At 39.8% G+C, this 23422-nt stretch overlaps 1 protein-coding gene across 1 annotated transcript in view; it reads right to left on the reverse strand.

Moving 5' to 3' along the window:
• TOP1 (DNA topoisomerase I) overlaps positions 1-23422 on the reverse strand; it is a 94743-nt gene that overhangs the window by 27809 nt on the left and 43512 nt on the right. Inside the window, exons 4-10 of the mRNA XM_019458497.2 lie at positions 21250-21373; positions 20239-20294; positions 16997-17092; positions 15909-15984; positions 12366-12472; positions 4311-4426; positions 299-420 (exon numbers count right to left, since the gene is read on the reverse strand). Coding sequence (XP_019314042.1) covers positions 299-420; positions 4311-4426; positions 12366-12472; positions 15909-15984; positions 16997-17092; positions 20239-20294; positions 21250-21373 — 697 coding nt within the window. The remainder of the gene's footprint in view (positions 1-298; positions 421-4310; positions 4427-12365; positions 12473-15908; positions 15985-16996; positions 17093-20238; positions 20295-21249; positions 21374-23422) is intronic.

Here is a 23422-nt window from a genome sequence, read left to right on the forward strand (position 1 = left end):
AGTCTTGCAGAGACAAAGTTTCCTTTGCTCAACCAGAATTGAGGTTTTTTGTTTGGTCTGATAAAATCCCTCCTGCAGCCATATGAAAGTGAGAGGAAAGAAATATACATATTCTTGTTGGATAGAAAATCTATGTAACATAGTGAACAAATAGGGAAAAAGGAAAAACTTTAAATACAATAAAATTCATAAAGCTCAAATTTTACATCAGGATTTTTTGTGAAGTTACAGTTTACTATTTAGTATTTGATTAATATCTTTGCGAGGTGCTAGGATATTAATACATGAGCTACAATACCTTTCTCCAGTCTTTAAAGAAATTTTTCCTAAATATTTCTTTAGTAGTATATTCATGGTCGAGCATTTTTGCAAAGAACGTAGCTACTTCTTCTGCTTTGGGGCTCAGCTTCATGACTTTACCTAGAGGAAAAAGTGGTTCCAAAAATTGAGGTGTATAATTCATGTTTTGAGTATAAATACTGAGCTCTGGAGAAGTCTTCTAACTAATGGTTTACCTTCCCAAGGTATACAAGGTCTGGTGACACATGGTAACAACAACAACAAAGACAATACACTGATTTATATCTAGTTGTAGAAGTTCTCCTTCTCTTTAGCAGATATTTACCTGGGTCATTCTCTGGAGACTATGCCAGTAAACTGTTCCCAGGTGCCTGCTCAGGACAGGGATGAGCTGGGGGAGGCCCAGCCACTCTTCCTTTTCCTTTCAGCAAGCAGGGTCCTTTACACCTCTTCAATGGTTTTTAAAAATCAAATCCTCAGAGGGACTCCTGCCACTGCTAAGCTAAGCAGCCTCTGTTCAAGAAGGGGAGGAAGGGATAGGGCAGGGAGTGGAAGAAAGGAATTGTGGGGAAAAGAAATAGGCATCTTTCTTCTTTAAAGTTAGGTGGGTGGAATATGAATAAAATAATATATATCCACAGCAGGCAAGCCCAGATATCCCACACGAAAAATCTAAGTAAGACCTTCCTCTAGAACTCTGGTACTCAAAGTGTGGCTCACAGATCAGCAGCATTAGCATCACGTGGGAGTTCTGTTAGAAACGTAGAATCTCAAGCCCCAACCCAGATCTATAGATTCAGCAAGTGCATTTTAAGAGACCCTCAGGTGACTCGTGTGCATACTAGAGTCTGAGATGATTGCTCTGGAACACAGGCATTATGAAGTTGCCTCTTTCAGGGAAACAGACTCATCCAGAGCACAAGGGATGACTGGGATTCTTGGTAGCGTGCACGTTAGCAAAAGCTGTTCTAAAGGAATCCTGATGTTACACAATGAAAAATGCTAACTGTAACGTAAATCTGAATGAGGCCTACGGGCTTTGTGTACCTTAATTAGATAATAAAGCAATAAAGGGAAGTACTTGGGAGTTTAATCTACTTTTAGAATAGAGTATCTTTAACCGTACTCTTAGGGACAATTTCCATTTTTTCTTGAGCATCCAACTTTACAACACCATCTGGAACTAATCCACGGCATAATAATTTGACTATACCTAAAATGCGGTTAAACACCATCCCACTGTCTTGCTATTACATAGCTACTAAAATTCACCAAGGATTTTCACTTTCATTATAGAAAACTAAATCTTAACCAGAAATCCATTCATTTCAAAACTCAGAAGATAATTCATTTCATGATGGCTGGGAAATCATCATCCCTAATTGTGGGATATAGGGAATCATGGCATAAAACTGAAATTGTCAGGGTAGACAGAACTTGTGTGGAATCCGCAACTCAAAAGGCCAACAGGTGGCACCACATTCCCCATTCAAACCTCCTCCCCCTCCCCCCAACCTCCTGCCTTTGAAAGAAGTCATTTTCAGGACAACAGAGTTATTAGCTTTCAAGGCTTTCCCGCACTTCTTCAGCTCTCCCCAACTCAGGTCTGAACTAGAGTTGCCAGTAAAGCTGTAACATGTTTCTTTTTCTTTTTTAATGTTTATTTATTTTTAAGAGAGAGACAGAGCATGAGCAGGGGAGGAGCAGAGAGAGACAGAGGGAGGGAGACACAGAATCCAAAGCAGGCTCCAGGCTCCAAGCTGTCAACACAGAGGCCGATGCGGGGCTCGAACCCACAAACCACATGATCACGCCCTGAGCTGAAGTCAGATACTTAACCGACTGAGCCACCCAGGCGCCCTGTAATGTTTCTGATATAAAGGAAAATTTAAGTCACTATAAATTTAAGTCACTATATTCAAGTCACTAAAAATAAAATAAATGAAATAAAATAAATGGCAAGAAAAGAATGTAAACTGTTCTTAGGTCTGTTTGACATAAACCAATATCAATAAATATTTGAAAAACAAAAAAATGGAGACTCTTTGGGCAATTTTACTGAATTCTGTACCAACAGAGGAAGGAATTTTGATGCCTCCTGTTTTAGATGAGCTGTCAAAAGAGGAAATGACAGCTCCCCAGCAGCAGAGTGGTGGGAAGAGGACTAGAAGATTCCTGGCAATGGGAGCACTTTGTGGAAAAGCCTGAGCTCCAGGAAGAAGAAACTGCTGAGTCAGAGCTGAAAACTGGAGGTTCTCAAGAGAGGCAAATCACTGCTTCAGCAAGCGGGTGCCCTGCCTCCCTGGCAGTTCCAAAGGAGTCTGAGAACTCTTTTCCCTAGAGAGCAGGCAGGACTTACAGTATCAATTTGGACCAGTAATTCAAATACAACATCCTAACTTACTGCACATTGCGAGTTTACGTAATCAAAGGGAAGAAATACCGGTGAGAAACCCAACTGAGAAAATGATACAGCTGGAGCTCCTATAATAGAGCACTGGCCAAGAATGAAGGAAAGGACCACAGTGACCAGTGATGACTGGTTCAGGCCTTGGCTTCCCATCTTGAAAAAGAGAAACCCAGAGACTAGAGAATCTAGCTTTCCTTCAAATCATTTTGAACCTCAAAATGGGGCTTTACTAGTTGAGCTTTCTAAAGCTCTTGGTAAGTCCAGACATGAGCTACAAAATACATGGCCTTTTAGGATTGTCTTCTTCCAAGGTTCTAGGCTCTTTTTCCTCATTGGAGTTTGGCTTTGGAGTTATATTTAAGTAACCAATTATGAGAGCTAATAGAACTGTGTCCTGTGTGCTCTGGTCGACACAAGTCAGAATGTTTACATGATGCAAGTAATTGTCATTCAGGCTATAGGGTCCTGGTAGACTGCAAATATCATGCAATGAGAGCCTGGTCAATATTGTCCATTGCTGGGTCTTGGTGTCTAACACAGGCACACTGAATAAAAAATGAATTCCAGCTTGCCAAGCTTGACACGTCCCCCACTTGCAAGACCCAGTATAAACTACTACCTTTATCTATAAATACCTGTGGTCCTAAGGCCATTACTGGCGGACAAAGAGATGTACGAGAATTTTCCTGAGTGTGTTCACCACTAATGCCCTTAGGCAGTTTTCCTGCCCAGTATTTCTCAAAGTTTGGTCAGGAGACCCCTTGGTTCAGAACCACCCAATACTATTCCACATCTATTAAATGAGTCCAGATCCACCTAGCAAATCTTAAGCATGTAAGGGTCTGGGGGAAAATGCTCTAGCCATTAATGGATAGAACTCTTGGAATGAGGGAGATCAGTTGAACATTCCCATCTGCACAGTGCTACACTGCAAACAAGAAGAATGTCAAAGGTACTCTTCAATTCTTCAACCCAAGGACAGAAACACCAATGGTAGTTAATGGACAACTCTGAGTGTTCTGAGAGAAGCACGTAGGCAGGGCAGTTCTTTACAGCAGCCTATGAAATCTGACTGCACATATAGTAAAGGCATATTGTTGTGCTATGTACAGAGTGATTGACACCGACCAGCCCTACCTAGAGGCTGATGGCTGACTAATCTTCAACTGAATACTAGTACTATTTCTCATGATGAGCAGCTTATCAGCTTGCATTACATTGCTAAGGTAAAATACTACCATTCAAGTAAGGCTTTTCTAATAAATCTTGCAAAAAGTGGCTTCTCAGAAATGAAGTTCAGATAAAAAACATTTAACTGGGGGACCAAGTGCTGTAAGCTATGTGGAGGGAACTTTTGGGGACCATGTAATTAAAACATTAACAGTCCCTTTTTCTCAAGGCAGTTCCTTCATCACCAAATGAGCCTTTAAGAGGTAAGTAAACACCTGATGACCATTCCCCCAAACCACACAATGACAATAAAACAAAATGAAATAAACAAAAAGGATTATATAGCACAAGATCCCTCCACGTTTTCTATTCCTAAGTAGAAGCAGGCTCTTTTCTTGGCCAACAATTAGACAACCTTGGAATAACTCACCATCATAGTAAAACTTGACATTCTCTGGAAGAGGCTCATATGGTGGAGCAAAAACAGGGCCTTTATGTTCTAGGAATTTCCACTTGATGCCTTCAGGGTAGCGTTCCTCTTCCCACCTTTAAAAGATAAAGTATAACACCGTTCAGTGATCACCTAGTATACAAAGTGTCATTTTTAAATGCCCAAAGAATTTATCGTTCAATTGGTTGATGCTCTAAAATAACTCTGGGCGCCACATTCAAGACCTGGATCAAGAGAACCAGTATTCTTCACCTTCAAAAAGCCAACACTCACAATAAATAAAATGGAATACTCAAGTGAACACAGGAAAATACAGTTCAACAGTTCAGTTCTACGACTGGATACAAGGGATCCCAACTCAAGGACCTTGGCAATAACTGGGAGATATGGAAATGGAAGAGTTGTTTTACCACCATGGTATACATGACAGAGGTAGATGCCAGGTGAAGATGTAGGGAAAAACAACCCTATAAGAAAGCGCAAGACGGAACAGAAGACTGGGAAATAACAGTTCAGTTGGGGTACTGAGTTTAAGGTACTCATAGGTTACCTAGAGCTATCTAACAGACACTGGTAACTAACTGAATGTAAAGTTTAGTGCAAAGAGTTTTTTAAAAACCTTAAAAATGATCAGACATACAGAGAAAGACAAATACAAGGAACACCATATCCCCATCACTTGCGTTCAACAGCTGCTAATATTATGCTAAGTTTCCTATTTTTTGCCATTTCAGCAATGTATGTTGAACCATTGGTTCAACCATTGTTGAACCATTTCAGCAATGTAAACTGCAGATATGATACCTCACCTCTAAATAGTTCACCTGTAAAAATACTCTCTCACATAACTATGATACTATCATATCTAACAAAATTAGCTTCATTCTAATACCTAGACCATACTAAAAACTTCCCAATTATACTCAAAATGTATTTTATAGGCCAGGGTCCAATTAAGGATCATGAATTGAAATTGGCTGATAGGTCTCAAAGTCTTTCTTTTTCTGAATTAGACCCTCTCACCATCATTACCATTTTGTTTTTTTAAGAGTCAGTTGTCTTACAGATAGAATATTTTATTATTACTTTTTGTTTTATTTTAGAGAGAGAGAAAGAGTGCCAATGGGGGAGAGGGATGGAGGGAGGGAGTGGGACAGTGCGGGGGGGGGGGGGGGAAGAGGAGGGAGGGAGGGAGAGAGAGGGAAAGAGGGGGGGGAGGCAGGGAGAGAGGGAGAGAACCTTAAGCAAGTTCCAGGCCAAGCGCAGAGCCCAACACAAGGCTCAATCCCATGACCCTGGGATAATTACCTAAGCTGAAATCGAGGGTCAGATGCCTCAGAATAGGATATTTTAAAACTTCATAAATTTTAATCTTCACTATTTCTACTTTAAAATTAAAAAGCTCTAAAGTTCTACAGAATACTCCTAAAGGCTAACTATGCATATTATTTATCATCTTCTAACTACAATATTTTTTCCAACTCCAATATTTTATTTTTTATAATTTAAAAAAAATGTTTATATATTTTTGAGAGAGTGAGAGAGCACAAGAGGGGTAGGAGCAGAGACAGGGAGACACAGATTCCGAAGCAGGCTCCAGGCTCTGCTTGAACGCGCAACTGCAAGATCATGACCTGAACCAAAATTGGACACTTAACTGACTGAGCCACCCAGGCGCCCCTTATTTTTTTTTAAGTATTTGTTTATCTTGAGATAGCAAGCGCACCCACAAGCCAGTGAAGGGCAGGGTGTGGGAATCCCAAGCAGGCTCCGTGCCCAGCACAGAGCCTGCTGTGGTGCTCGATCTCACAACTGAGACCATCCTGAGCTGAAATTGAGAGTCAGATGCTCAACTGACTGAGCCACCCAGGTGCCCCTAACTCCAATATTTTAAACGAAGTTCAGAAACATCAAATAAAAATTACACATACCAAATTACTGTAAAAAGAGCATCACTATAAAACCAAAGTCAACGGAGATGATCAAATGATTTTTGACAAGGGTACCAAGACCATTCAATGGAGTATAAGTAGGTTTTTCAACAAATGGCGCTGGGAAAACTAGACATTCACATGCAAAAGAATGAAATTGGGTCCTTACCTTACACTATATGCAAAAATAAGCTCAAAATGGATCAGAGACACAAACAGACAGGCTAAAATTATAAAACTTGTAGAAGAAAACAGAAGGGCAAAAGCTTCATGACTCTGCATTAAGCCATGATTTCTTAGCTAAGACAACAAAAGTACAGGCCACAAAAGAAAAAGACCAACTGGACTACAAAGTTAAAAACTGCACATCAAAGGACACAATCAACAGAGTGACAAGACAACCCACAAATGAGAGAAAATATTTGCAAAGCATTATTATCTGATAAAGGATTAATATCCAAAATAAAGAACTACAACAATAAAAACAACAAACAATCCAATTAGAAAATAGGCAAAGGAGGGGCGCCTGGGTGGCTCAGTTGGTTAGGCATCCGACTTCAGCTCAGGTGATGATCTCACACTCCGTGAGTTCGAGCCCCACGTTGGGCTCTGTGCTGACAGCTCAGAGAGTGGAGCCTGCTTCCGATTCTGTGTCTCCCTCTCTCTCTGCCCCTCCCCTGCTCATGCTCTGTCTCTGTCTCAAAAATGTAAAAAAAAACACTAAAAAAATATTTTTTTTAAATAGGCAAAGGACCTGAATACACACTTCTCCAAAGATATACAAATGGCTGGTGAGCATCTGAAAAAAAATGTTCCACATCACCAGTCATTAGGAAATATAAAAGAAAACTATGAGATTTCGCTCACACCTATTAGGATGACTATCATCAAAACAAAAACAAACCAGAAAATAACAAGTGATGATGAGGATATGGAGAAATTAGAATCCTGTGCACCGTTGGTGAGAATGTAAACTGTGCAGCCACTGTGGAAAGCAGTATAGTGAATGAGTGCTTGAAAGTTAAACACAGAACTACCACATGGTCCAGCAATTCCATTCCTAGGAATATACCCAAAACAATTCAAAGCAGATATTTAAACAAATTCACAGCAACATTCCATTCCAACATTCATAGCACCACTATGCACAACTGCCAAAAGGTGGAAACAATCTAAGGATCCATCAATAGATGAATGGATAATTGAAATGTGGTCTATACATACAATGAAATATTATTCAGCCTTGGGAAAGACGGACAATCTGACACATGCCACAACACAGATGAACCTTGGAGACATTTTCTTAAGTGAAATAAGCCAGTCACAAAAGGCCATACATTGTATATTTCCACTTACATGAGGTTATGTAATCAAATTCAAAGAACAGAAAGCAGAAAGGTAGTTACCAGGAGCCAGGAGAAAGGGGAATGAGAGAGAGTTTCAGTTTTTGTAAGATGAAAACAGTCCTGGAGATAGATGGGATGGTGCTAAGGGTTACACAACAATGTGAATGTACTTAGTACCACTTAACCGCACACTTAAATGGTTAATATGGCAAGTTCTAGGTTTTTGTATTTTATAACTAAAAATTAAAAAAAAAAAAAAAAAACCTCAAAGATTTAACAGAATTTTAAATCTAGAAGGAGCACTGCATCGAAGATCCTCAATAACCAACCTACCACTTCTACATATGAAACTGGCAGAATCTCCCAACTAGACACTGGCACAGAAAGGCTTAGATGCAGGAACCCATCCAAATCCCAGAGTCTGTTACTCTCCAAATCATAAAAAAATCCACATGTACGTATATATGTATTATGTGTGTAGGCATGTATATGAAAGCAACTGCAAGAAACCTATGTGCAGCACTGCCAGAGTGACAGTGAGGAGACTGAGAACACCACGTTTTCCCTTATACTGGGACTCGGTTCCATTCTTCTCATCAACTCCAGTGGTGGTGGTTGTTGTTTGGGGGGGGAAGGGTAGAAGAGAGGGAGGGAAAGAATCCCAAGCAGGCTCTGGGCTGACAGGGGAGCTGGATCCCCCGAACCGTGAGATCAAGACCTGAGCCAAAACCAAGAGTGAGACACTTAACTGAGCCACCCAGGTACCCCAACTCCGGTGTTCTTTTTTTTTTTTTTTTTTAAAGTTCATTTATTTATTTTGAGAAAGACAGAGACAGCATGAGCAGGGGAGGGGTAGGCAGAGAGTGAGGGAGAGAGAGAGAATCCCAAGCAGGCTCCACACTGCCAGCTGTGGAGCCTGACCCTAGCCTTGATCCCATGATCTGTGAGATCATGACCTGAGATGAAACCAAGAACCGAGAGTCAGACGCTTAACCAATTGAGCCACCCACGCGCCCTCCAGTGGTTTTTAAATTAAGACTCCAAACTGTTTTTATAATTTTTCCTATTCCAGCATGTTCATCCTGAGGACTCACAATAACTTCTCTACCATTTAAGTAAAATAAGAGATTCAGTGAATCACTCAACACTAAACCTCAGTTTAAACAGAAAGAGACCATATCCTTCAACAGGCTGATATCATCGGATCAACAACTATTACTGTAAATATGAAAACAGTAGTATTGCCCTTTTAGGCCTACATCAATGGCTCACCAATAAAATTAAGAAAAACATGTACCTAGACACCAAAATGACTTCTTTATGGCAGACTTGACTTATGAATTCAAAGTAGGTACCAACGGATAGTAAAATACGCTTGAAAAGGGGAAGGTGGAAATGTGCTAGAAATGTATGTAAGACAGGAAGGTAAACATCCATGTGCTGTGTGAAATCAAGCTCCCTCGCAGTTAAGAAGCACCTCACAGTACACTGTAAATGCGTAATTTTTAAAATTTCAGAAATAAAGCTCAGTTACTACAGCTTTCTTGAAGCTAATCTCTGGAATCAAGGACAGTTTCTCTGGTTTGAGGAGAGTATCAATTCATATTCCATAAATTTAATTATCACTATTACTGATTATATTTCTGAGTCCTGGTCTTTCAACACTAATTCCTTACATTACAATCCTAAATCCTTACAGCATTTTGCCTTTGCTGAAAAAGACTGAAAACTCCATTTAAAGTCATACCTAATACAGCAAACGAACACCCCAGTTTCTAGGTCTTTTTGTGAAGAATCATGTTTAGAACAAACATGGGACTTCTGTTCCGACAGGTCAGTCCTGACAGAAAAGTGTGTTTAACTCAAGAACTGAAACCCCATACACCTACAAAGAGTAACCCTCAAAAACAGGGGGGCTCTTGGGTAAATAGGTCTTCACAGACAAGCCTGAGCATACCACAAGCACTTGTAACATGGTTTGTATGGGGGAAATGTGAAAAAATAAAACCCAGAGGGGATCTGAACCATTTTCCCCTCTCCACAATTACCAAAGTGAGGAAGATAAAGATCAAAGTTTTTCTGGTTTCTTTTCGGCAAGATTAACAAGTCTGCAGACTTTGCGGGGTGGGTAAGAGGGGTGGGGGAGAAAAAAGTTCTTCATATGTGCCTGGTGAAGTGTGTAACACTTTCAGTGGGATGCCAAGAGGAATAATAAAAATGAGAGTATCTTCCACTTAAGGTCCCTGACTATGCTGCCAGTGGCAGGCAGACACTGAGGACTAGAAAACTGACTTCAGAGTACAGTACACAACCTACCATGAAAGGAAGAACGGGCAAGCTATCAGTTAAGAGGCCAATCATTTTTGTTCTCTACTTCTAAAAACTTACAGTGTGCCAACAAGCAATGTGCTTAAGAAAGCACAAAATTTAACAATGTATGAGGATAGCATGCATTGGAGGCTATAGTAAAGACAGCTCACCCCCAAACCAACCATCTTCAGTGAAAGACTAAGCAGTCCCACTTAAACCAAAATAAGAATATAAAAATCAAAGGTCATGGTCTCTCGGGATTAATGTGTGGCAACACTGATAAGGATTTCAACCACAGAAGCAAAATTAGACTATTACACTCTTCAAGGGTTATCTAATTCCACACATACAAGGCTGGACCAGGACAAGAGAATGTCTGCTTCAGGGCCCAATAAAAGCCAAGGCTCCACAGGAAGGGGGAAGACAGCAGGGAGCTAGTGATGACCAGGAAATAAACTTGTTGGTTCAGCAAACACTTAACTGATCACTACCTCACCATTCTCGTGACTCCTAATAACAACCCCTAATTTACATAATCATTTCATTTTATCTTAAAACAGTCAACAGTCTATCTCTGAAAAACTCTGAAGAAAATAAAAACACACATCTTTTTGTTTCCTGACTCTGGCCCAGGATTCCTTTGCTCTGTGACTTTCTGTTTCTAGACTTTCCTTTTAACCCCACATATGCTCAAACCAACTATGCCAATTACATAGCTGTGTTGAGCATTTCTGCCACTTTAGCTCTGCTCCTCTCAGTCACCTCCCTGGTGACTGATCCTTCCCTTTTCCTCAGACATGCTGTGTTGGGGAGATTACTGTTCCAAATTACAAAAGCCACAGAGGAAACGCATACTAGTGGGTCTAAAACTCTACACACCAAACTATGAATGGTAGTTACTTCAGAGTTGGAAAGGAAAAACGAGAATGGGAAAAAGAACTCATTTTTTTCTAACTTGTACACCTCTGGATCATTCAAATTTTTTTCAACACAACTATAAATTATATATAATTATACAGTAGTTAAAAAGTTGTAAGAGGAGCGCCTCTTGGGTGGCTCAGTCGGTCAAGTGTCCGACTTCGGCTCGGGTCATAATCTCACAGTTTGTGAGTTCGAGCCCCGCGTCGGGCTCTGTGCTGACAGCTCAGAGCCTGGAGCCTGCTTCACATTCTGTGTCTCCCTCTCTCTCTGCCCCTTCCCTGCTCATGCTGTGTCTCTGTCTCAAAAATAAATAAACATTAAAAAAAAAAAAATTAAAAAAAGTTGTAAGAAATATCAGTATTAGGGGCACGTGGGTGGCTCAGTCAGTTGGGCGTCCGACTCTTCGTTTTGGCTCAGGCCATGATCTCATGGGAGATCAAGTTCGTGGGATCAAGCACCACGTCGGGCTCCACACTGACAAGCATGGGGTCTGCTTAGGATTTTCTCTCTGCCCTTCCCCCCATTCGTGCTCTCTCTCCCTCTCAAATAAATAGCTTAAAAAACACATCAGTATTAAAAATACTTGTTTACTTCAAAATTCTAAATAGCTAAATTTATTAAAAAATAAAATTTCCCACCTAAACACATTTCAGAAGTACCCTGTTACTACTCTACTCCTCCCACAAAGACTAAATCTTCACTCCCATTGTCGATGACACTTGTTTTCTTAATTACAACCCTAGATATTTTGATACGCATTGTTTCCTAATCTGAAAGACATTAAACAAAAAGATGTATCATTGATTATTGTTCTTGGCATCTTTCTTTTCCCCTATCCTAAGATGTTTTACTGATCACTTTTCTAAGACCGTTCCTTTCATATTTATGTTAAAAGACCTTTTTTCATATTAAGAATCTCAGTCCTCTGCAAGTATTTTCCCTTATGATTGTTTTTAATGCCATGAATTTGTCGGCCATATGCAACATTTTAGTTTCGATAGACCAATTTTATAAATCTCTTCCTTATGGCTCTGGTTATATATCCTGCTTCAAAAGGTCTTCGTTATTCTACAATTATAAAATATTCATCCAGATTTTCTTGTGGAGGTTATTTTTTAAACCTATAAATAGGCAGTTTCCTGAACCTGATTTATAGAATAATCCATCTTTTCTCTATCATTTTAAATGCAACTTTCTTCATATGCCAATTCCTCTAACACACACACACACACACACACACACACACACACTCACTCTCTCTCTCACTCTCTCTCTCTCTCCTTCTGTAGTTCATTCTGTTCCAGGGTGGGACCAAATTTTGACAACCAGTACGTTGAAACGTAGTTAATGCTTTCACTAGGATGTTTGCTAGGACCTAGAAAACTTATTTCAGCATGTTATTCTGGAAAGATTTTAAGTACTTTCCTCCTCCTCCAAATATCAGGCTATTAAATTTTAATAACACTTTTGTTCAGTTAGGCCGTGGAACCCAAGAGTGGACACTGTAACCAGGGCTGCCATGTTACCATTTCCACTTCTGTTCCTCTTCTTTCTTCGGCTTCTTTTTCTTGCTATCTGGCTCAGGAACTTTTTTATCTTTATCTTTATTCTTGGGTTTTTTCAATTTACCATCCTACAAAGAAACATGGTGAGAAAGCACTTAAGTAAGTACCAATCACATTTTTAGAAGTAGTTCTGAGGGGCCATTAGGAAGAAAAACTGGAACCACAGAATATTACAAGTGGAGAGGTTCCTAAATCCAATCCTCTCAATTTAATAAATGAATGAAAATTTACTGGTCCTTTTCTCTAGAGCAGTATTTCCCAAAATTCCCTGACAAATGATTACACCTAAGAAAGTAGTTAAAAACATTCACCATGCATGGAAGAGTCTAGGAAATTATACGTATATTTTTTAGCCTCAGAGGAATGTTTGGAAGAGCACTGCTAATAGAGAGTAATCCCAATGTATTACCCTCACTCGTTTTTAAACCTCTCCCAACACCATCAAATAATGGGTATAGGCCTTGTATTAGACACTTATATACAATTTGAAAGGAAATTCCTGATGGAGTCTAGTGGGGGAATATTAACTATCACTGTTGCTTGCATATGGAGTCACGAAGCAGTAAACAAGTATTTGAGAGGTCCTAAAATGATCACCAATTCCTAGTACAGTAATGTATTTCTCTATGGCTCTTCTTTGAACTGTGACCCTAGATGAGTTGTCATTGTGGCACAAACATAAACAAATACAACTCAGTAACACAGGAGATTAATCTCAAAACACACACATCCAGTAAAAAGTGTGTTATTCAACAGGTAGGGGTCCTGCTCCACAGGATCTAAACTCTTAAAGAATATTTTCCTTTGTCCTAACTATCCAAGATAACTTCTTATTCAGCAAGTTTTATGTAGCTCTGAAAGGTGGTTTTGAGTCCTCTTAAAATCAATTACAGAATGGCAGGGCTTGAATCAAGACCTTTATCGACAGTTTGACCTTTTCCAGTTATAATCAAGGAAAACTCCAAAACAGGGTTTGGTCACTTGTTCAAGGTCCTATATAGCTGCTATTACCAGAAAAATAATAGTGTGACTCATGGGAATGACTGGAATATATAAACATTCTAGGACTACATGACAGGATATAACAATCAGGATAAACTCAGGATTTTTTAAAAACTCTTTTTTTAATGTTCATTTGTTTTTGAGAGAGGGAGAGACAGAGAGAGAAACAAAGAGACAGAGCATGAGTGGGGGAGGGGCAGAGACAGGGGAAGACACAGAATCCGAAGTAAGCTCCAGGCTCTGAGCTGTCAGCACAGAGCCTGACGCAGGACTTGGACCCATGAACCGCGAGATCGTGACCTGAGCGGACATTTAACTGAGTCACCCAGGCGCCCCAAACTCAGGATTTTAAAGCAAATGATTTTTGGGGTAGAAGGAAGGGGAAGGACTATGATACCAAACTATTTTAAAATAGGAATGGAGAATATAAATGTATGTTTGGGAGGAGAAAGTACTAGAGGATCATATAATCCAGATAATGTTTACTATTTAGGCTGAAACACACCACAGGAAAGGGAAATGTTTTTCAGTTAAGACATTCTCCCTACAGCTTCTGAACACGCATGCAGATGGTCCCATCAAGAAACCACTGGCTACACTGTATGTTTTCAAGCCTCAAAATGGGATAATCAGTCACCAAGAGACTTCCCAACAATTCCCAGAAATGAAAAAAAACCACAGCCAGTTAGTGAGGTTTCAGGACTGCTCCTGCCATCTAGGGTACTGGCCATAATAAGACTGTGTATTAACTCTAGGTCTTTCAGCCTGTGTGGTTTTTTTCCTCCCCTGTAGGAAGAGGGTTGCTGAAAAGGACAATTAAAAATAAAGTTAAGCGTCCTTTTTTCCAAACGGTTTAAAGCAGTTATTACTACCTCCTTCTAAACTGTGAAAAAGGTATTATTTTACATTAGTGCAGCAAAGGCCTAAAGTACAGAAAGCATGGAAAAGCTAAAGTTGTGTGTATTTCTTTACCCACTAGTCTGTACTGATAATCTACACAAAAGTGGGGTGACTACCACAACCACTCAGCATTTCACTCTCGATTCCTTGAGAGGGTGCTCATAAGCTGACACTGCTAAGAACGGGCTAGCAGTCAGGAAAACCAGTTTCCTAACTTAGGACCTGATCATCTCTCTATGGCTCTCCTTCTCATTAATAATCTTAATGTGATTTCACTTCAGACTCTTCTCCCCTCCCGTGGAGTTAAAAGATCAGCAAAGACACGCAGGAGACAAGATAACATGGTAGCTAGTGTAATGGTTCTGGAATCAGAGTGCATGGGACTGAATCCTGGCTTTACTACTTAGTAGTAAGTAGGACTCAAGCAAATGATTCAGCTTCTCTATACCTCAGTCTCTGCATCTGTAAAATGGAGAGACGATAGTAGCAGTATTTACCTCTTAAAGGTGATTGTAAGGATGAAATGAAATCAATCATTCATTTAAAGCACTAATAGTGTCTGGCACACAGTAAGCATCTATTATGTTTAATTTTAATTATTATAAATTTTACTACTACTATAATAGATTACTCTTAAAACCCACTGCTCCTATTACTATCTTTACTGCTCATACTCTGATGTGCTAGTGACTTAATACCTGTGAATCCATTTTGCCCATGACCATGGCTAACCACAAACACAGCATAAGAGCCAAGAACTCATTCAACCCCTTCCGAGAATGCAAGATGTAAGACTCCTGTGATCTTCTAACATCTTTCACTTGAATTACTTGCTAATAATAATAACTCTTTAGTATAAGAAATAGGAAGTGTCAAAAGAAGGGACCATATTATTTTAAATCTACTACAAGCATAAAACCGAACCCCTAGAAAAGTACTTGTGATGAGCTGAGATGTTAAGGAAGGTGATAAGCCAGGAGAAGAAGGGAGGAAGAGCATGTGTGTTCCAGACAGAGGGAACAGCATGTGCTACACAAAGCCATGAAGCACAAAAGAATCCAGTGTGGAAAAGAAACAAAGGAGTTCAGTGTGTCTGGAACAAGCTAAATTAGAGAAGAGGCACAAGATGAAGGGAGGTACCAGATGCAGGGGCCAGATCTGGAGGAGTTGTGGTAAAGAGCTTGGATTGCATCATATGTCCAAGCGGCACCCATTAAAGACCTTTAAACACAGAGAGTTACCCTAAGTAAGTGATGAGCAAGCTTTGTTAGATATGAGAGCACTAAAAAGCATTCTTAGGGAAAACCCTTCTAGGTTGTAAGCCAAAGTATGATTTCTTGTTAACACTTCCTCTGCAGGTATGAAGATGGGTGTACTTTCTCCAAGAACATCAGCTAGCAGCAGAGCTATGGGCAGTCACCCACGAAGGCTAAGAAAGATCTTAAAACTTGCAGTGCCACAGCAACTGTTACACGTCTTTCTTAGCAGTTCCCCTACGAAAGACCAATAAATTCCTAAAACTCACCTGCCTTCAAAAGCTGTTTTATGGAAAACTCCCTATTCCAAACCCAAGCCTCCAAGGGCCACAGTCTCTTTACTAACCTCTTCTTCCTCCAGTTTTCGTTTCTTCTCTTTCTTGAGATCTTCTGTTTTAATTTTCTTAGGTTTATAATCAGCACTACAAAGGGGAACATGAATATGCAATTAACACAACTTTGACTCAGTAGTTCTCACCAACAGGATCAGGACCTCCAAACTCCTCTTGGAGGCTTCCAAAGCAGGCATGACTATTATTCTTGGCTGGGGATTGATTCCACAGTCAGAACAGGAATGGAGAAAGTCAAGAAGGCCTAACAAGGACTAACAGTTATAGTCCTACATAGAACAAAACATTTATATTATATACAAGCCTGGAAGAGATGGGGGATGGAGGGCTACCTACAGAAACAGACACCACTAGAAGATGAAAGTCTGGGGACCAAATGCCCAGCGCAACAACAGCTACCACAAAGTAATACCTACCTGGAAAGGGGAGGAAAGAAATACTATATGCATTCTAAGTGAATACAAATGAGTTCACCAAGTATTTTCCCTCCTCCCTTTCCACCCACTTTCTATCATAAATCTTTTATAGATTCCTGGAGTATAAGAAGCTATTCAAGATTGAAATTATAATGAGTAGAACTTAACCTCACTGAATCTGAGAAAGAGGTACACACAAGCCTCAAATAATTGTTTTAAGAGCAATTTTATTATCTCTATACACTGAAACTTCACTTAGAATGCATGGACAGGCACAGAACCTAGGAAAAATTGCTTTAACAGTGAAAACTTATCTGTGGTAGGAGATAATAAATTTAAAGTAACTTGAATAATTTAAATGTTCTTGATGAACTTTATATTATTTGAAATTTTTACAATAAACAGGCATTACCTTTTTAATATGAAAAAATAATAAAAAGATAAATATTTCTGCATTAAGCATCAGTCAGGTACACTACTTATTTGCTTAGCAAAGCCTACATTTATAAATCAAAGATGACTAAGCTGCCCAGACCATTAATCACAAATTCCAAATGACTAAAGTCAATCAATGCCATTTTTCTGCAAACTGGAGAGACATACATCGCATTTACTGTTTAAACAAATCCTTTTTTGTTTCCAAAAATCAAGGAATAAGAAATACTCACTCATCCTCTTCTCGAGGTCTCTTTAATGGCTTTATATCCTCTTTAGGAGGAGCAAAATAGCCATCATCTTCAGGTTCATCTTTAATTCGTGGTGGACTGAAGAGGGAAAAAAGACTAGTTAATGAGACTGGGAATGTCTATAGTTTGTTAAGTACTGCAAAGTAGGGATAAATCATCTCACTGAGAAGTAGTTAATACAAGGATAACAACATGCACTTGTACAAATTATAAAGGTTTTCACTTCCTTACACTTAATTCTCACTACTGTGAGAAGTAGAACAGAAGTATCTACTGTGAAGTAGACAGTATTGCCCGCCATTTTACAGGTGAACAGGCAATATCAAAATCTGGGATCAGGACTCCTTAATCTAAGTCAGTATTCTTTCCTACTGCATCTTCGCTGTCTTTGCCAGCATGACCCAAACCACAACATGAACATGTATCTAAACCCACCAATGATGCGAACTGATTATTCTAGTACCAAAAGCTAAATACAGCTTTTATAAGGAAGGGAATAAAAATTTATTTCTCGAACTTGTATCTTAAGATTCTAATGGAAAATAACCTTAGTTACATGGAAAAATAACTAAGCTCACATTACAACAAAAGAAGTGCATGTGCTAAATGACAACAAACTGCAGCCATTCCAAGCCAAATCTATTCATCGTTCAACTTCCTCCCAGAGTTTACTTACTTTATACACAGGAGAGTGCCTTGCCCTATTTTTGTTAAGACTTTTTGCCTTCTGAATACAAAAAGATGATTCTCTTAGACAACTATTTTGAACCAGAAAGAGGAAGGAACAAGTTAAAAAAAAAAAACAAAAACACAAAACCATGGGACCAGCAATCACCAAACCTTGGGATGTTCCCTGGCCTGGCATAAGTCAGCAAAACCTCACAGTTCACAGACAGAAGCAACAACAAAGCTAACTCAGTACAGGGAATGCCTCCCAACATGAAACCATCTGTTTCTAAGGGGTCCAAGAGATAAGTATCCAGAGTCAGCTGCCAAGAACACTCAAGATATTCACAGGGTTTCAATGCTACCACCCCACAATTCCCCAAGGATACTGGATCCGCTTGCTTGGAACAGAATCTGAATGTTTAAAGAGATCAGTTTTTCTTCCTTATACCTGCACACTCCTCAAATGCCAATCTCTATAGCTGCTTTCTCCTCACCACGGAAATTACTAACATAGTGTCAAGAGTCCAGTATCTGGATCCAAACACTTTGCACCAGAAGGAAAGAAACACTGTCATTCACCCAACTAGTTAAGTACATGCTAGATCCTGGTACTATCACAGGTGAAGTTAACAACATGTGGGAAGGGTTACTAGGCCTGAAGGAAGAACTTGTAAAACAATTTACTGTAAAACTGTGTTCCACCCAGTAAAGCATCTGGATTGGTCCACAAAAAAAACCCTGCAAGCTAGCAAGCAGTCTGGCAAAGTGAATGGAAGGCTGCCTGGAAGGCTGTGTTCCTGATCTTCTAACATGGAATTTCTGAAACTGAATCCTGGACTACACACCAAGTCCAGAGAGTCTATTTGTATCTTAGTGTTAGTTTAATGAAAGTCCTAGGTGGTCTCTTGGCAGCAAATAGCTACCCTGTACTCACTGTGAGAAATCAGAACAACTAGGGAGGCTTTCAGCTCTAATGCTTCTTGACTTGTATTATTCTGCATTCCTAGAACAGTTACAAAATGTGCCTGAAGAGGGCACCTGTTTCTCCTAGTCTATGGACTCAGAGTACACAGCAGAATTTTCAAAACTGTTCTCAAACGAAACTGAAAGTTCGAAGTTCCAAGGAGGCAAAATTCCCCAACACTGTGCTCTAGTTAATATGCAAACCCTTCCACCAACTCTCAGAAAAACCATTCTGTCATTCAATAGAACAAATGAGAATATATGACCATAAACTTTTTATTTTTTGAAACCAGAGGGGACTTTCATGTTTTTTTTAGGGAGCTAAGGTTGATGAAGAGAATCAAAATGGCAAAAACAGTACAGGAAAACCAAACTCGAGAGTGCATTTTCCTCTTCTTCGTGAAAAGAAATCATGTATCTCTACTCAAATCTACACCAATCCCTAAAACATATATCAAGTAAGCTTCTACAGATGAGCCTCAGAATACAGTAGTGCCCCCTTGTCCACAGGGGATATATTCCAAGACCCTCAGTAGATGCCTCAAACCGGAGAGTACTGAACCCTATATATGCAATGTTTATTCGTATACATACATACTTGCAATAAAATTATAAGTTAGGCACAGCAAGAGATTAATAATAATAATGAAACAGAACAATTATAAAACACTATAATAAAATTTATGTGAATGCGGTCTCTTTCTCACTAAAAATGTCTTACTGTACTATACTCATCCTTCTTGTGCTGATGTGAGATGATAAATGCCTATGTGATAGGATGAAGTGAGGTGAATGATGTCGGCACTGTGCGTAGCATTAAGGCTACTACCGCCCTTCTGACGGTATGTCAGGAGGATCATCTACTTCCTGACCGTGGCTAAATGAAACCACAGAAAGCAAAACTGTGGATAAGGGGGGATTACTGTATTACTAAGGAGGAATTCAGAGTAGAGTTTTCTTCAAGAAATCCATAATTACTACTGACTGAATATGAAGTTTCTTTTTGGGGGTGATGAAAATGCTCTGAAATTAGAAAGTGGGGTAGGGGGAGGCTGTACAACCTTGTGAATACACTAAAAACCAATAAACTGTACACTTTTTTTTTAAAGAAAATTTTTTTAATGTTTATTTTTCAGAGGTGGGGAGGGGCAGTGAGAGAGGGAGACACAGAATCTGAAGCAGGCTCCAGGCTCGGTCAGCACAGAGCCCAATGCGGGGCACAAACCCACGAACTGTGAGATCATGACCTGAGCCAAAGTCAGACGCTTAATCAACTGAGCCACCCAGGCACCCCAAACTGTACACCTTTAAAGGGTGAATTTTATGGTATGTAAATTATATCTGAATTTTTACAAATTTCTTCCTGTCAATTTTCTCCACTGAAAATAGCCTTCTGGACAATGTGCTGGTCAGTTTCACTAAATGACACTTTGGAAATGCTTAGATTGGCTTAGAGCAAGTCCTCTCACTACTGACCTCCTTGGGAACCTAGAGGTGGGTCAAGTCAGTATATTTTATTTAAGTTCAGACAACACTACAACATGCATAGCTGGCCAAGAGAAAGAACAGCCAAGGTAGCAGAGGAGTCTTACCTAGAGAAGCCATTTTCCTTCTCCTTTTTTATTTTTGCATCCCCAGAGGCTCTAACCTGAAAATAATGGTAACTGGTTAGTACCTTGACAGGACTAAATTTGAAGAAGCCTCGCTCTGATTTGAGAACATGTGGCCTCAATTCTTGATCACAGATGGACTTATTATTAGCAAAACTGAACAGGTGAACTAAAGGTCTTGACATTTTCCTAAGACTCATTTTTTACAGTTCTTCAGGGTGAATTATCCAATTTACTAAGAAATGTTTCCCTTCAAAATGACAGTTTTTTATCATTAAATGATGGCAGGTCCCCCTCCCTCAATAAATATACTCCACCTCTCAAGGATTTGCCCTTGGCAGTGTGCAGAGAAAATAAAAAACAAAACAAAAGGTAAAGATGAAGGACAATGAGCAAGAGGTGAAAGAAGGTGTAATTTTCATTACATTCTCTATTTCATATTGTCTGAATTTACCAAGTACCAACACTATTTTCTCAGAAACTAAAATAAAAATGATTTTTTTTTTTTTAATGATTTGCCACTCATTTGCAGCCAGATGAGCCTAGCCATTTTGAGAAGGCTTGTACTGGTTATGCTGGAACCAAAAGCCACAAAGGGCACCAGCATCACTAAGTTTTCACTCAGGAAGGACCTTCATTCAACAAAAGACCAACATGGCATTATGCCTTCTCCCAAAAACAGAATTATTTTCCCCACGAAAGAAAGCTGACATTTCCAGAAACTCTACATTCTTCATTTATCCATATGCCATTTAAAGTAAGATAACGATATGGATAGATTTGGTTCTGTGAAATTCAGTGGTAAAGGGCTTTGGTCTTCATTGCTTAAGACTGTGACTGATGCCAAAGTCTCCTGACAGAGACCTTTTCACTCAAAGGCCAAGGGATTTTACTATGCAATGAAGGTACTTTCATTACCTGCTTTTGTAGATAAAGAAAATGAAAAGTACATCTCACAGCTCTTCCTTCCTCATTGGAAAGAAAGTTCTGTACCTTTTCCTCCTTTCGTTTTTCCTTGTCTCTGTCTTTGTGTTTGTCTTTATGCTTTTCTGAACTTCCATCTTTGTGTTTGGTTTTCTCCTTCTCTTTGTGTTTCTTTTCAGAATCTTTATGTTCACTGTAAAAAGGAAAAAAAGGAAAAGAAAGAGTTAGCCCAGAGTAGGGACCACAAGGGTTCATTTCACAAGATCAACTCACAAGATACCCTAAGATGACATGAAACCATGGAAACTTATAATGCTTTAAACAAACAATCCTGACAGAAGGTTCAAGTAGAAGCTCTTGGCTACTGTACTTTCTTTATTCTTGTTTGATGTTTTTGTTTTCGAAGGAGCAAAGAAACCAAAGAGAAACAGTCATTCTAAACATACCAGGACTTTTTGTTAAGTGACTAATAATATACAGACTGGGCTTCTACAATATTCTACCAGCAAAAACTATGATGGAAGCTCCAAACTGAGCAATCACATCTGAGGTGAGAGGGTAGAAACAAATGACACAAAAATGCATTTGGTGACTATGTACACCCAACAACAGCCCAACAGAGTAGATGTTTCCTGCTAGCTTAACTAGGAAAGGCTCGTCCCTTCTAAAAAAATTTTTTTTAATGTGTATTTATTTTTGAGAGGGAGGGAAGGAGGGAGGGAGAAGGGGAGGGAGAGAGACAGAGCCCGTGCACATGAGCACACGCGTGCAGAGCGGGGGAAGGGCAGAGAGCGTAGGGGGCGGACAGGACAGAGGATAGGAAGCAGGCTCTGCGTTGACAGCACAGAGCCTGATGTGGGGTCCGAGCTCACGTACCATGAGATTATGACCTGAGCCGAAATCAAAGTTGGGCGCTTAACCGACTGAGTCACCCAGGTGTTCCAAGGCTGGTCCCTTCCAGAGGTGGCTTATAAACCCTGCAATAAGAAAAGACCTAGCTAAAAGCAAAGACATATCCTGTGCTAAACGTTTAAAGCCTTGCTTTTAAAGGGGTTCGTAGACGGGGAACCTCGGTGACTCAGCTGGTTAAGCGTCCAACTTCGGCTTAGGTCATCATCTAGTGGTGAGTTTGAACCCCACATCAGGATCACTGCTGTCAGTACAGAGCCCACTTCAGATCCTCTGTCCCCCTCATTCTACCCCTCCCCTGCTTGTACTCTCTCAAAAATACATAAAATATTTTTTTTAATTCATTAAAAAATTAAAGGGTTTTGTGGACATAATGGTAACCACTATAAAGGAACTGCTCCTCTGGAAAACTAAATATGACATTACAAAGCAAGAGCCATTAGAATGTTCATACCCTAGGAGCACCTGAGTGGCTCAGCTGGTTGAGCACCTGACTTCGGTTCAGGTTGTATTCTTGGGGTTCGTGAGTTCAAGCCTGATGGGACTCACTGCTGTCAATGCAGAACCCGTTTTGAATCCTCTTTCCTCCTCTCTGCCCCTCCCCCACTTGCACTCTCTCAAAAATAAAAACATTTAAAAAAATGTTCATACCCTAGGATCTAGATCCTGGAAGTTTCTCTTTGGGAAATAACATTGCATAAAGATGTTATGCAGCTATCGTGCTATATAATTTGTGAGCCCTACAGATATATACATACAATGCCTATGGCAACAGATGGAAAAAAGGAATATATAAAATGAGTGCAACTATATAAAAGCATGCATGTGGATAAAAACTAAAGAGGCAATAAGCAAAATCACATATTTAGGGTCAGAACATCAGATGACCTAGATGAGTGTTTTCTTCAGTGCGCTGGGCAGGTAGTTTATGAAACTTGTTTACTGCACCAACCAATATATTCCACAAGTTAACAAAAGGAGGGTGAACTCAAGTGCTATGCACTGGGGAGCCTACCTTAACGCAGGAAGCTGTCAGCAACCCCATCTGACAGGGACAGTCAGGCCTATAGGTAGCATCGGCTCCTGCCTATCCTGCCACCACACACTGAATTTCCCATCTGTCATATTTAGCCTCAGCCCAGAAAAAGGACATTTTACCAACAATGATCTCATTAGGCTATGTTCATCCCATGGGGTTTGTTCTAAAGAGATTTGGCCAGCACACCTGGGTACATAAAAGGCCAAAAAGGGAGAAACAAATGATGGCATCCAGTTAGGGGAGAGGCGCAGAAACTGGATCAAAAGGGCATCTTCTGTCACACACATCTCTTTG

The sequence above is a fragment of the Panthera pardus genome, unplaced genomic scaffold, assembly GCF_024362965.1.
Source record: "Panthera pardus isolate Hobbes unplaced genomic scaffold, ASM2436296v1 HiC_scaffold_25, whole genome shotgun sequence".
Lineage (NCBI taxonomy): Eukaryota > Metazoa > Chordata > Mammalia > Carnivora > Felidae > Panthera > Panthera pardus.